Here is a 12932-nt window from a genome sequence, read left to right as displayed (position 1 = left end):
GTGTTCCCAAATTCGTGTATGGTATGCTTGCAGAGGAATGAAGATAAGTACAATACAAATAATATAAAACACATGGGGGGAATTTTAACCTAAAAGAAAGGTGGGTTTGGAGTGTGTGGGAAGTGGAAGTGTTAAATATTGGATTCCCGACTTGAACCAGCCTCAAACGCGCTCACTTCTGGTTTAGACGGAGGCGGGACGAGAAGCAGGATGGGGGCGGGCAGCCAACCCGCTCCCAGGAGGCACAACGTCAATTTAAATACTTTAATGAGGCTGGAAGCCTCTTTCTTAACGTCCATTTAATTTTTAACTGCATGTGGATGGGTTTTACACACTTGGTAAAACTCGGCAGTTACAGTAAGGTGGGGACTGCTGGATCCAGGAGGTAAGTGCCTTTATACCTACCTCCTGGATCCAGGATCCCTGCCTAGCCCACCCCCCGTGATCGGAGGCACCATCACGAGGCCTCCGATCACCCCCCCCCAGGCCTCGCCAACCCCCAACTCCCCCCCAACTGATGATGCTGAGGCTGGCCACGATCTTCTCTCCCCTCCCCCATCATCTGGAGGCCAGCCATGATCTTCCCTTCACCAATCCCCCTGATCATCCGGCCCTGATCCACTCTTCCCCCCACCCCCCAGCGATCCTCTGCCCGACATCCTTTTAACGGCCTGGTCCGACTCCCGATCCTCTGCCCAATGCCCCCCTCCACCCCCCACGCACGGGTAGACACTGGAAGACAATGTTTTTATTTTTGGCTCCATCACCAAGACCACCTACTTCTATCTCCTGTAACATCGCCTGTCTCCATCCCTGCCTCAGCTCATCTGCTGCTGAAACCCTCCTCCATGCCTTGGTTTCCTCTAGACTTGACTCTCCCAACACTCTCCTGGCCGGCCTCCCATCTTTCACACTCCGTAAACTTGAACTCATCCAAAGTTCGGCTGCCCGTGTCCTAACTTGTACCCAGTCCCATTCACCCAAATCCTCGGTGCTTGCTGATCTACACTGGCTCCAGGTCCAGCAATGCCTCGATTTTAAAAGTGTCATCCTTGTTTTCAAATCCCTCCATGGCCTGCCCCCTCCCCATCACTGTAAACTTCTCCAGCCCCACAACCCTGCGATCTCTTCGCTCCTCCAATTCTGGACTCTTGCAGATACCTGATTTTAATCACTCCACCTTTAAAAGCTGCCTTCAGCTGCCTGCGCTCTAAGCTCTGGAATTCCCTCCCTAAGCCTCTCTGAGTCTCCACCTCTCTCTCCTCCTTAAGACGCTCCTTAAAATCGACCTCTACCACCTAGCTTACCTGTCCCAATATATTCTTAAGTAGCTCAGTGTTTGATAACGCTCCTGTGAAGCGCGTTGGCATGTTTTACCACATTAAAGGCGATACGTAAATGCATTGTTGTTGTTTGTACGACAATAAAATAATGGATTTTCCTTTTCCCACCCCTGTAGGGTCGCAGTGGGACTACCATGACTTCGGCCCATTTTCCTGGGTCAAGTGTAATTATGTAACCATGGCGGGGTCCCATCAAGATCCTCGCTATGAAGCAAGAGCCTATCAGTGGCTCCCAGACAAATCAGGCTGAGCTGCAGCGAGACCCAAATAGACAAGAGGGCACTTCATGGGGCAGAAAATCACCGATGAAGCAGCATCGAACCAGGTAAGCAATTATGTCTGCTGACAACAACAACAACAACGTGTATTTATATAGTGCCTTTAACGTAGTAAAATGTCCCAAAGCGCTTCACAGGAGTATTATAAGATAAAAATTTGACACCGAGTCACATAAGAAATTAGGGCAGATGACCAAAAGCTTGGTCAAAGAGGGAGGTTTTAAAGAGCGTCTTAAAGGAGGAAAGAGAGGTAGAGAGGCAGAGAGGTTTAGGGAGGGAATTTCGGAGCTTAAGGCCTAGGCAGCTGAAAGTACGGCCATCAATGGTTGAGCGGTTATAATCAGGGATTCTCAAGAGGGCAGAATTAGAGGAGCTCAGATATGTGAAAACTGACACTGTGTTTTCGGATGATGTCGCCAAGGGGCAGCATGTAGATGAGAAATAGGAGGGGGCCAAGGATAGATCTTTGAGGGACACCAGAAGTAATGATACAGGAGTGGAAAGAGAAGCCATTGCAGGCGATTTTCTGGCTACGATTAGATAGATAAGAATGGAACCAGACGAGTGCCGTCCCAGCTGGCCAACGGTGGAGAGGCGTTGGAGGAGGATGGTGTGGTCAACCGTGTCAAAGGCTACAGACAAGTCAAGAATGACGAGGAGGGCTAGTTTACCTTTGTCATAGTCACAAAGGATGTCATTTGTGACTTTGATGAGTCTCGTTTTGGTACTGTGGCAAGGGCGGAAACCTGATTGGAGGGATTCAAACATGGAGTTTCGGGAAAGATCGGCACGGATTTGCGAGGCGACAACACATTCAGGGACTTTGGAGAAGAAAGGGAGGTTGGAGATGGGGTGGTAGTTTGCAAGGACGGATGGGTCAAGGTTTGGTTTTTTGAGCACGGTCATAATGGCAGATTTAAAGGAAAGGGGGACAGTACCTGAGGAGAGAGAACCGTTAACAATGTCAGCTAACATGGGAGCCAGAAAAGGAAGTTGGGTGATCAGCAGTTTAGTGGGAATAGGGTCAAGGGAGCAGGAAGTGGGTCTCATGGACAAGATGAGCGCAGAGAGGTCATCAGGGGAGATCGGAGAGAAACTGGAGAAAGATGCGAGTTCAGAGTTCAGGGTTAGGGCAGGGGGGAACCTTAGAGGAAGTTTGGCCTGGTGGGCTAGGGGAAGGAACAGAAGTAGCAGAGGCAGCTGATCGGATGGTCTCAATCTTAGAGACAAAGAAGTCCATGAGCTCCTCGCACTTGTTGTTGGAGGTGAGGGTGAGGGAGTCAGGGGAGAGGCGTTTAAGAAGACAGTCAGCAGTACAGAATAGAAGCCAGTGGCTTATCTTTGCATTCCAGAATGATCCTGGAATAGTGAGCAGTTGTGGCAGACAAGAGTAGGACCCAATAGTGCTTTATGTGGTCCAGCCAGATCTGGTGGTGAATGACTAAACCAGTTGTCCACCATATCCGTTCGAGTCTGCGTCCCTTGGACTTAAGGGAGCGAAGATGAGGGCCGTACGAGAGGGAATGGCCAGGGTGAGAGAGAGTAATAGTTTTAATAGGGACTGGGGCATCAAAGGTGGTGGTGAGGGTGTGGTTGAGCAGATCGGTAGCTGCAGAAATGTTGTGGTGAATGGAAGGCCAAAGGCTGGACAGTTGGGATTTTGTAAGTGCAGTTGTAAGAGAGTTGTGATAAAGTTTTTTCCAGGGGCAGACACAGAAGGAAGTAGGATTGGGGGTGGGAAGGGGGATGTGGGTGGAGAGCGGTACGAGGAAGTGGTCAGAGATAGCCTTATCTGCAATTGACACGATGGGAGTGGCAAGGCCACGAGAGATGGCAAGGTCAAGGGGATAGATGTGAATATGGGTTGGGGCATTTACATGGAGGGAGAGATAAAGGAAGGATAGGAGGGTAGTGAACTCAGAGGAGAGAGAGCATGATGAATTGAGACGGAGGTTGAAATCACCAAGGATGAGAAGTAGCACAGTGCAGAGGCTGAGGGAGGAAAGCAGTGAAGATATCTCAGTGGTAACATTTTTCTGGTACTTGGGTGGGTGGTAGAGAACAAGAATTTAAAATGAGAGGCGAGAGGGGTGGAACAAGGTGAGATGCTCAAAGGAGGAGAAAGTGCCAGAGGAGTAGGGGGATAGACCAAGGTGTGATTTGGTGATGAGAGCCATACCACTACCATGGCGGTCTGGGCGGGGCAAGTAAATGTAAATGGGACAGTTATCTTGTAAATTAATACTGATTCTAGATCCTGCATAATCTCAGTTTGAAAATATCCTTTAAACGCACCAGCTCACGTATGTAATTAAAGGAAAAAAATGTGAGGATTCTGCAATGTCTCAGCTGGTTAAGGCAGTGAGTAACTGAGTCATACAGATCAAGAATGACTCCAGTTCAATCTGCAGTCCTTGCTGAGCTAGCTGATTTCAGTTGGAGTGGTGGTTCAATCTCAGAACCTCTGGATTAGGAAGGGAAAAATCAGCCAGGGTTCCCATTCCTGGGTCACTATCCAGAGATCAGCCCTGAAAGTGCATATGGTTGGATACGGTTGAGGACAGGAACAGATTTAGTTGTGGTGTCCTCTGTGGGTGAATAGCCAACATTCATTGTCTAGATACCCACATGAAGAATGGCTACTTGGGTGAGACATTGGAGGGCATCCTGAGTCTGTGGAGCCATACCACAATAAGAAATTAATGTCTTCAGGAAACGAGGGGGGAAATTTGGCAGAAAGAAGGGGCAAAACTATCACTAAAGATTTGATTCTAAACTACAATAAAAATGAAGCGTAATTTGATTCTATTGAAGCCGAACTTGACACAGGTATTAAAATAAACTGAATTATTCAAAACCAGGCTAGAAAATTCTGGCGTTGGTTGATTCACTCATTTTTAAATAGTCTGAGAATCCAAATTGCTCAAGTTTAACTGAACTTGAAATTGCACAATAATGGTTTGTACATATCTACAGTCTGTTCAACAATTAAAGGCAGGTCACAAATTACGTCATTGAAATACCTTTACTGCAAATCATTATCAGGGGCAAAACCAGCACTTTAGAAAAATACACTTACTGTTCAATTTCCTTGCGAAATCTCTCTTGCTCTTCAATGGTTTTCTGTGAAATCTCTAACTTCCTTCTAAAAATGTGAAACATAGTTTTAGAAATACAACACTATTTTCTTTTAGATTTGAATGCAAGATTACCAATCATGTTTCATTCAATTCATGTCTCAGCTTCCCAATTTAATTTAATTTGACTTTCCTAATTTTTTTTTGTTTTGTTTTTTTTTTGTTTTTTTTTGAGGGTACCAACTCTAAATCTTTCCTCCTTTTTCCCTCTCCTCTCACCTCCTCAGGTACATACCGTTTGTCTCGGGACAGGAGGGGCACCAAGGACATGATTATCCATTAGACTTTTTCTTCATCACCACAGGGATGCATGACACCCATCTGTATCTCTATACAGTGATGCAGTTGAGATTAGGTACTCAGCAGCATAGGGGAAAATGAATCCTGAATTCCTGCACTCAATAGCACTGATTGTTGGAGCGATAGCAAACAATACCAGTGCATCATCCACATAAAAATGTTCTTCAAATTACAGCAGCTGAAGTAGCAGCCACAGTGAATTTTATGCTAACCATGTGAAATTCTTATTTATTCAGCAGGGTAAGGGTTGCCAGCATGCTGCCTATCTAATGGCATTCTTTAATACACAGGCACTGAGGCAACGGTCCTGTGTGTATTGTGCTAATAGAAAGTTTCTACGTATTGAGTGGGGTAAAGATTATAGCTGAATAGAAGTACAGCAGCACTTTCATTAGCATACAATTTTGGTAATTTAACTAAAATTTAAACTAGTAATAAAACAGGACTCCAATAATAGCTATTCTCTTGCCACTGGGAACTGGGTTTTGAAAATTAAATTTCAACCTACAGTCAGGCAACAGTGAAGTTGCCTCGAGAGACAGCTCTGTAATTTAAATGGAACAAAAGCCTACTGAACAGGCTTGGTCCTAGGAATATGAGCTGCAATTTGTGCTGTTATATAGGTAGAGTGAAACAGAATAATATCAAACAAATGAAACCCATTAATAATAAATAACAACAGAAAATGCTGGAAATACTCAGCAGGCCAGGCAGCATCCGTGGAGAGAGAAACAGAGTTAACGTTTCAGGTCTGGGACCCTTCATCAGAACTGGAAAAAGCTGGAGATGTAACAGATACTAAACAGGTGCAGAGACAGGGGGGGTGGTTAGGAGGGGAGGAAGGAGTAGAAAGAACATCCTGTACTTTTGTAAGAGGCAGGAAAGATAAAATGTTGCAAATGGGAGTGGCAAAAATATACTGCATGAAAAATGGGGGCAGGGATAATTATCTGAAATTGTTAAACTCAGTGTTGAGTCCGGCAGGCTGCAAAGTGCCCAATCGAAAGATGAGGTGCTGTTCCTCGAGCTTACGTTGAGCTTCATTGCAGCAATGCAATAGCCCGAGGACAGAGAGATCAGAGTGGGAGTGAAGCGGTGAATTAAAGTGACAGGCGACCGGAAGCTCAGGGTCACCCTTACGGACTGAACGGAGATGTTCCGCAAAGCGGTCACCCAATCTGCATTTGGTCCCCCCAATGTAGAGGAGACCACATCGTGAGCAGCGAATACAGTATATTAAATTGCAAGAAGTACACGTAAATCGCTGTTTCACCTGGAAGGGGTGTTTGGGGCCCGGGACAGTGGGAAGGGAGGAGGTAAAAGGGCATGTGTTGCATCTCCTGCGCTTGCACGGGAAGGTGCCAGGTGAAGGAGAAGGGCTATTGGGGGTGATTGAGGAGTGGACCAGGGTGTCGCGGAGGGAGCGGTCCCTTCAGAATGCTGAAAGGGGAGGCGAGGGGAAGATGTGTTTGGTGGTGGGATCACGTTGGAGGTGGCGGAAATGGCGGAGGATGATCCGTTGAATGTGGAGGCTGGTGGGGTGAAAGGTGAGGACAAGGGGAACTCTATCGTGGTTCCGGGAGGGAGGGGCAGGGGTGAGGGCAGAAGTGCGGGAAATAGAACGGACACGGTCAAGGGCCGTGTCAACCACGGTAGAGGGGAATCCTCGGTTTAGGGAAAAGGAAGACATGTCGGAAGCACTAGTATGGAAGGTGGCATCGTCAGAACAGACGCGACGGAGACGGAGAAACTGGGAGAATCAAATCAAATCAACTTTTATTGTCATTGTTAGTGCACAAGTGCAGTACAACGAAATGTAGGCTTGCGGCTCCCGAGAGTGTACATTTGGATTAAGACATTTAAACATTCAACATACATTTGGCTTGTAGTATATTAACATAAATATAACCATAATAAAGTGCATTGGCAGATGTGCAGGCTTTAGAGTTTATTTGTGGAGTTCAGTAGGGTGACAGCCCTGGGAAAGAAGCTGTTCCTAAATCTGGTCGTACGGGTGTGAATGCATCTGTAGCGTCTCCCAGATGGCAGGAGGGCAAACAGACTGTGGCTGGGGTGGGTAGGGTCTTTGATGATGGACCGTGACCTCCGTAGACAGCGTTTCTGGTATATGTGCTCTATGGTCGGTAGCCGGGTGCCGGTAATGCATTGGGCAGTTTTGACTACCCGCTGCAGGGCTTTCCGGTCATAGTAGCTACAGCTGCCATACCATACTGTGATACAGTTTGTCAGGATGCTCTCTATAGTGCAGTGGTAAAAGTTAGAGAGGATCAGGGGTGACAAATTACATCCCTTCAGCCTCCTTAGGAAATATAGGCGCTGCTGGGCCTTCTTCACCAGAGGTGTTGAGGGACGAGGAGAGGTCTTCCGTGATGTGGACTCCGAGGAACTTAAAGCTGTCCACCCTTTCCACCACAGCCCCATTGATGTGGATGGGGGTGTGACTTCCGCCTTTGGACTTCCTGAAGTCCACAATGATTTCTTTTGTTTTCTTGGTGTTAAGGGCCAGGTTGTTATCGGCGCACCACTTCACGAGATGCTGGACCTCCTCCCTGTAGGCTGACTCATTGTTGTTGGTGATCTGGCCTACTACCGTGGAATAGAGTCCTTACAGGAAGCGGGGTGGGAGGAAGTATAGTCCAGGTAGCTGTGGGAGTCGGTGGGCTTGTAGTGGATGTTTGTTGAAAGCCGATCGCCAGAAATGGAGACGGAGAAGTCAAGGAAGGGAAGGGAAGAGTCGGAGATGGACCATGTGAAGGTGAGGGAAGGGTGGAAATTGGAAGTAAAGTGAATGAACTTATCTAGTTCAGGGCGAGAGCAGGAAACAGCACCAATACAGTCATCGATGTACCGGAAAAAGAGGTGAGGGAGGGGGCCTGAGTAGTAAGAAATGTGACACTTCAGCACTTAATTCTACCCAGACCTAATCACAAAAAGATAGCACTTTAATTTTATCACATGGACAGATGGTGATTCTCAAAACAAAAATAGAATTGATAATTTCAAGGTGAGAAACCACACCAAACATTCCCTGTCAGTCTGATTTGCCAAGAAATTCAGAACTGTAACATCAATAATAACCAATATGCTGTGCGCTATATAATTAATTAACTAAACTGTGTACATCTTTCTTTAATGGATTTAACATACTGCAGACATCTACCAGCTCCTGTGTACAATAACTATAAAAAACTGGGTCCTAATAAATCTGCTAACCTTATAAAACACTAGTTTTGCATCATTAAGAATTTTTCAGTTTGTTCTGCAGTATTACACAGACTGCACAATTTTCAGTTGAGGTTATCAATCGATTATTCATTGATACATAAAGGAATAAAGCCCTAAAGGTTTCAAGTATTATTGATTTTTGCAACTGCATTAGAAGGCCTCGATTGCAACCTAATCCGAGTTGGAATTCGGTCTGATCCAGTTTGCCTGAAAGTTTGGCCTCATACTAAACAAGGCGATGAATTGATTGAAATGGTTACATTTTTTTAATAAACAAAATTCTGAATGGATTCAACAGAAGGACTGTGGTTCAGTGGTAGCACTCTTGCCCCTGAGTCAGAAGGTTGTGGGTTCAACCCCCAATAGAGACTGGAGTAAAAAATCCAGGCTGACACCTCAGTGCTGTACTGAGGGAGTGCTGCACCGTTGGAGGTGCCATCTTTTGGATGAGATGTTAAACTGAGGTCCCAACTGCCCTCTCAGACCCCATGTAAAAGATCCCATGGCACTATTTTAAAAAAAGAGTAGAGTTCTCTTGGTATTCTGGGCAATATTTATCCCTCAACCAACATCAATAAAACAGATTATCTGGTCATTATCACATTGCTATTTGTGACATCTTGCTTTGCACAAATTGGCTGCTGCGTTCCCTGCATTACAGCAGTGAATACAATTCATAAGTACTTCATTGACTGTAAAGTGATTTAGGACATCCTGAGGTTGTGAAAGGTGCTATATAAATTGAATTTTTTCTTTATTTTCTTGTTAACAGTACAAATAAATGAAGCTATTGTTCAATCCTTGCAAAATGTTTCTGGTAAGGTAATACCGCAGTGGATTTGATAAGTTTTGCTGATAGCTCCATTAGCAAAGAATAGAGTTACCTATTATAACAGCAAAAATTTAGTGTACAAGTAAAAAAACGAAGAGGGCATCAGAAACTTTAAACAATCTGTCTTGGCTCAGACGAGAGTAGGCCAAGAAACTGCAGTTTCTCAATTGTATGTCAGACCTCAAGGGAAAGGTGACCTATTAGAAGATGAATGTTGCCATTTTCTTTTCTGGACATTTTCTATAGCATAGAAATACAACTGAGGTATGATGGCTGACTGTGGCCAGTTTGAAAAGGGCATTACACGAATATGGTTTCATTACACCGTAGAAGGGAAAACAGCAGGTTGGACGGCACCAACTTACAGCCTCTCTTTCTCTTGTTGCTCTTTCACAATCTTGTTGGTTTCCATCGCGATCTTTTTCTGATGCATCAATTCCTGACGGTCTTGTTCACGTCGATAATATTCCGTCATTCGTTCTTCTTCTGTCTGGAATAGCTCTTTCCCCTGAATAGACCGGTACAACATGAAGAAATAAGCCACTGACAACACGTACATTTATTACCTGATGGAAGCACAAGGACTTTCATTTTTATATATAGATGGCCTGTGCATTTCTTGGTCTGTTCAGAAGTCTTCATGATTTTCTAATTGTCATTACCTTTGATGTTAATGGAGCACAATTATCTCACTATCCTGGACTTTCCTCCACTGTAGAAAAAGTTTGCGAAAGCTGACAAAGATCTGAGATTATTGAATTAGACAGCTCCATTCATAGTGCGTGTTTCTGGAACAATAACCTGTGGCTACAAACCTGACTTCAAGAAAAGAGATGAGCTGTACTTTATAACTATTATCACTCCTTCCCCCCAACTCCCAACAAATACATTGTGAAAGGGCATGGCACTAATTGGGGGCCTTGGTTGATGTATATAATAAAGAGCATTAAATGGTAACGAGTAGGCCCAATCCCAATGTCCTGGCCAATATACCCATAGTACACTATGTAAATAAGATCAAACGTAACAGCAATGTAAAATCTTACTGGTTCACCCCAATTAAAATATATTCAAATAAACAAAAGATGAACTAAAATGTACCAAATTGAAGCTAACCAATAAAATTATGACATAAAATAGAAAAAATATCAAATTAAATGGAAATCCGAGAAATGCAAAGCAAGTCAATCAGTATCGAAAAGACGATTAAGTTCATGCCTTGGGCATGATCCTTCAATAGAAACGAGATCTGAGAAATTAGGCTACCTTTCTAATTATCAGGTGATTATGTAAACACAAAGACACAGGCATTCACAGCTACATCAGTTCAAAAATCATAGAATCATACAGCACAGACGGAAGCCATTTGGCCCATCGTGTCTGTGCTGGCTCGGAGTCATCAAATTAGTCCCACTCCCCTGCTCTACCACCATAGTCCTGAATTTATTTTTTTCCTTTTTAAGTATATATCCAACTCCCATTTGAAAATTACTACTGAATCTGCTTCCACTACCTTTTCAGGCAGTGCATCCAGATCATAACTCGCTGAGTAAAGAAAATTCTCCCCATCTCCCCCTGGTTCTTTTGCCAATTATATTAAATCTGTTTCTAGTTACTGACCCTCCTGCCAGTGGAAACAGTTTCTCCCAATCTACTCTGTCAAAAGCCTTCTCTATTAAATCTTCCCTTAACCTTCTCTGCTCTAAGGCAAACAACCTCAGCTTCTCTCGTCTCTCCACATAATTGAAGTCCCTCATCCCTGGTACCATTCTAGCAAATCTCCTCTGCACCCTCCAAGGCCTTGACATCCTTCTTAAAGTGTGGTGCCCAGAATTGGATACAATACTCCAGCTGAGGCCTAACCAGTGATTTATAAAGGTTTAACATAACTTCCTTGCTTTTCCACTCAATGGCCTAGAAATTCAGGTAGACCGGAAATCTGCCAGTAACAGCGCCGACCAAGGCTAATGGCTGCCCCCAAAAGGAGCGCAGGCAGCCATTATCTTGGTGCTGCCTGCTAATTTACATCAGTGCAGCGGAGAATCTGTAGTGCAATGCACTTGTTCCAGCCCTAACCTCAGCAGGAGGCTGGTCGCGTCGGAAGGCTTGGTGCTGCGTTCTCGGGCAATGTGCTGTGTCGGATCATTTAATGACAGCTCCTGGGTTTTGCTCTCGAGTCCACTGATGGCCCTTGTAGGGTTGGAGCATTGTGCGTTGTGGCAGATGACGAGGCATTTGTTTGTCCACGGTTCCCCTCCTACTTTCGCGGATGTTTCTCTGGTTGTTGTATGGGGTCCACAAATGAGTGCCAGACTGCCTGGTACTCCCACCTTTGCTGGTTGCCATAGCTGCACAGATCTTTGGCCCAGATGGTTGCTGTGTGGAGGTTTGTGCTCCACCATGGTGCTGGAGGGGGAGGGGGATGGGGATGCACCGTCTTGCAGCTAGCAGTGACAGCGCACTAGTCTGCCAATCACATAGGGCATTCGCTTCCTGGAGCGTGGCTCTTAAAGTACAGACTCAGATCTGGAGGGACACCTGGAAACACCACATAAACACTGTGGCACAGATATCCTTAAACTGCTGCATAAGACATCATTGAAAATAAATTTTTAAAAAGGGGAACATGAACTCTTGGTCAGGAGTTTACTGGTGTAACAACAGCAGACTTTTGAATAACTCTTGGTGAAAATATGCTGTCAAGCCTTATAAAAGCCGACTTCCAAACTTTGCATATCATTTTTATCAGTTCCTAAACTAGAAAACTCAATGTATAAAATTTAAGGAAATGCAGCTTTGATTTTTTTCCTGAGATTATTACTACTGTAGCACAGTACAACTTATTTTAAAAGTACCTCCTATAATGTTTGACTAACCGGGGGGAGATTTGATGCACCTCATTGGAAGCAGTTTTCACTCCAATAGCTCACCACAGTTATCCAGGCAGCTGTTTACAGTATGGGTTCCAGCTCACTGCTGCTTTCTCCCGCCGCTTCGTGCTGTCAACGGCAGCATGCACGGACGTGCTTTGGAGAGGGCGGTAAGAGGAGCGGCGAGCTCCAAAATGGATGAGCGGGCATCAATGCATCATTGTATGCTGACTGATGTCACGCTCCTACTAATTAAAATACTTTCCGCGAGCGCAAGCAACGGCAGCGCTGCCGACAAGCCGAAAACGGGCCTTAACACCTCCAATTTCTAGGCCAATGCCTCTATTAATAAAGCCTAGGATCCCGTCTACTTTTTTAACAGCCTTATCAACTGGACCTGCCACCTTCAAAGATTTAAGTATGGGAACCTTCAAGTCTCTCCGTTCCTGCACCCCTTTAAAACTGTACCAATCAGTTGAGATTGTCTCTCATTATTCCTTCCAAAATGTATCACTTCACACTGTTCTGCACAAAATTTCATCTGTCATGTGTTGGCCCATTTCACCAGTCTGTCGATATCCTCCTGATGTTTGCTACTATCATCTTCATTACTCCGAAGTCTGCCTAGTTTACCTGCTATGGGGCCTCTGGCACTCTGCTCCCAATCCTCCCAGGAATGCTGCCTCCTTGTTACTATCCCTAGGCTGTACTCACAGCTATGCAGATGTGCTGACAGCTGCAGGTCTGAAGTCTCCTCTTTCGGCTCCAGCTTGCCCATTCTTATTACCCCCTGCCCCCGCTCCCCCCACTCAGCCAACATGTTTGAGGAGTCAGTTGTATTTACCTGTCACTGTTTTCTGATTTTTGAAATGTGATATTGTACATTTTCTCTTTTACAGTATATTGTTGTCAACACTGGATCCACA

The 12932-nt window shown here is 45.1% G+C and overlaps 1 protein-coding gene across 1 annotated transcript in view; it reads right to left on the bottom strand.

Moving 5' to 3' along the window:
- Window positions 1-12932, bottom strand: part of ush1c (Usher syndrome 1C) — a 343726-nt gene that overhangs the window by 185246 nt on the left and 145548 nt on the right. The window contains exons 12-13 of the mRNA XM_086007821.1: window positions 9502-9644; window positions 4701-4766 (exon numbers count right to left, since the gene is read on the bottom strand). Coding sequence (XP_085863947.1) covers window positions 4701-4766; window positions 9502-9644 — 209 coding nt within the window. The remainder of the gene's footprint in view (window positions 1-4700; window positions 4767-9501; window positions 9645-12932) is intronic.

Source organism: Somniosus microcephalus, chromosome 15 (assembly GCF_052327205.1).
Source record: "Somniosus microcephalus isolate GS21.2 chromosome 15, FLI_Smic_1.0, whole genome shotgun sequence".
Taxonomy (NCBI): Eukaryota; Metazoa; Chordata; class Chondrichthyes; order Squaliformes; family Somniosidae; genus Somniosus; species Somniosus microcephalus.
The sequence above is the reverse complement of the archived record's forward strand: the minus strand, read 5'-3'. Positions and strand labels throughout refer to the sequence as shown.